At 62.9% G+C, this 2,203-nt stretch overlaps 1 protein-coding gene across 1 annotated transcript in view; it reads left to right on the top strand.

Moving 5' to 3' along the window:
- The first annotated feature begins 6 nt into the window (after positions 1-6).
- IRX5 (iroquois homeobox 5) overlaps positions 7-2,203 on the top strand; it is a 16,974-nt gene continuing 14,777 nt past the window's right edge. Inside the window, 3 exon segments of the mRNA XM_019535417.1 lie at positions 7-290; positions 1,500-1,905; positions 2,053-2,195. Coding sequence (XP_019390962.1) covers positions 42-290; positions 1,500-1,905; positions 2,053-2,195 — 798 coding nt within the window. The 5' untranslated portion in view covers positions 7-41.

Genomic DNA, 2,203 nt, shown 5'->3' with positions numbered 1-2,203 from the left:
CCCGGCCAGTCTGTCTCCTGGGTATATGTCTGTGCTTGGCCATGTCGTATCCTCAGGGTTACTTGTACCAGCCGTCCGCTTCCTTGGCGCTCTACTCTTGCCCGGCTTACAGCACCAGCGTCATCTCCGGCCCCAGGACCGATGAACTTGGGAGATCTTCCTCTGGCTCCGCTTTTTCGCCTTATGCCGGATCTACAGCCTTTACCGCCCCTTCTCCGGGTTACAACTCCCACCTCCAGTACGGCGCGGACCCGGCTGCAGCTGCTGCCGCTGCCTTCACTTCGTACGTGGTAAGAGCAGCAATGACCCCCACCCCCTCCCTCCGCCGGCCGCTAATGGCAACCACTTCAGCCCTTATCCCCTGCAACTTGGGGCTTCTGTGCACACACTGTTGCTACATAAAAAGCCTCCGTGTTGCTGGGCCAGGGGGGAGGGAAACGAGAGCATAATCATTAATAAAAAGTATTGTGTTTTCACTGAAAGCGAGCGCATAGGGAAGCCTCCGAGCGGCCAGCCAGCAAATTCAGCCGAGACGAAGCTTTTACTCTTGGGGGGGAGGGAGAAGAAAGATCCTAGCTGGGCTCCCCCTCCTTGTTTTATTTTCTGCGTGGGGGGGTGGGGAAATGCCATAAAATAACCCAAGCAGCCAGCCCAGCCCAGCCCAGCCAGTCCCTCCGCGGGGAAAGCACAAAACACCCGACTGGTTAACAACACATACAAGTTTCTTCTGCACCGCGTTTATTAGGCTTCCCTTCGGCTACAGACATCCCGAGGCCGGCTCTGCAAGCCCATTGGGAAGACTAAATAATAATAATTATTATTATTATAATTATTATTGTAATCAAATGGGTGATTTGTCTCCCTCCCCCACTTTCCATTCTGTCTATATTTGTGATAGAGGAGCAACGTTGCAGCAGTTAGGGCCAGGTCGGGGCTAGTATCTGTCTATCTCACACACACTCTTCTAAAGGCGAAAATAATGCACCCCCAATTGGGTTTCATCTGGCTTCGCCTCCCTCCCCGGCCCAAGCGTGTCCAAGCCCCGGCAGAGGGGACTTCGCTTTCTGCAGGGAGTCGAGCAGACTTTGCCTTCCCCGTCCCCGCTGCGGGCCAGGAGCTCCACGGCGGCGGCGCGGCGGCTGGGGAAGGGGCCGATCACCCGGCGAGAGCAGCCATGTGGCTGTGCCCGGCGGCCGCGCAGGAGCGGGCTGAGCCCCGCGTGGGCGCAGGGGGCAGGGGGGCTGGCGCTGCTCGGCTCTGCGAGGGGAGGCGGGTGCTGAGCTGCTGGGAGCAGAGTTAGCTTTGCGCACCCAACTTCTAGGCCCTTTCTGCCTCCGTGCGGGAGCAGCGAGGAGAGGCCGGTCCCAGCTGGGAGAGGATCCCTAGCGCGATCGCTTCTTCGGAGGGCGGTGGGGGGGGTCACCCCACTTTCTTGCCCGTGTCCCCTGCTAGCAGCGATCTGACCTCCCGGCCCTGTGCTGGCTCCCCTCTCTGTGCAGGGCTCTCCCTACGACCACACGCCGGGCATGGCGGGCTCCCTGGGCTACCATCCCTACGCGGCCCCCCTTGGCTCCTACCCCTACGGGGACCCCGCGTACCGCAAGAACGCCACCCGCGACGCCACCGCCACGCTCAAGGCCTGGCTCAACGAGCACCGCAAGAACCCCTACCCCACCAAGGGCGAGAAGATCATGCTGGCCATCATCACCAAGATGACCCTCACGCAGGTCTCCACCTGGTTCGCCAACGCCCGGAGGCGGCTCAAAAAGGAGAATAAAATGACCTGGACCCCCCGGAACCGGAGCGAGGACGAGGAGGAGGAGGAGAACATCGACCTGGAGAAAAACGACGAGGATGAGCCCCAGAAGCTGGAGGAGAAGGGGGAGCCCGAGGCCCCGGAGACAGGTAGAGGAGGGCCGCGTGGGTGCCGGGGCAAGGATCGGGGGTGCGGGGGCTCCGGCGGGATCAGCCCTCCGACGGGGGGAGGGAGAGGTAGGGGCTGAGCACGGGGCAGCGCTCACAGGCTCGGTGTCCCCCCTCTCGCCCCTGCAGGAGCGGAGCCGAAGGCGGCGGCCGGCTGCGAGCGGCTGCACGAGCCGCCCAGCCCGGTGGGCAAGGAGGCCGAGGGCGGCCTGAGCGACTCGGACTGCAAGGAGCCGGCCGAGGAGGCGCCGCCCGGCGGGGCCCCCAAAGCGGCCGCCCC

This window comes from Crocodylus porosus, unplaced genomic scaffold (genome assembly GCF_001723895.1).
Source record: "Crocodylus porosus isolate Cpor-Errol unplaced genomic scaffold, CroPor_comp1, whole genome shotgun sequence".
NCBI lineage: Eukaryota > Metazoa > Chordata > Crocodylia > Crocodylidae > Crocodylus > Crocodylus porosus.
This window is presented reverse-complemented; position numbering and strand designations above follow the sequence as displayed.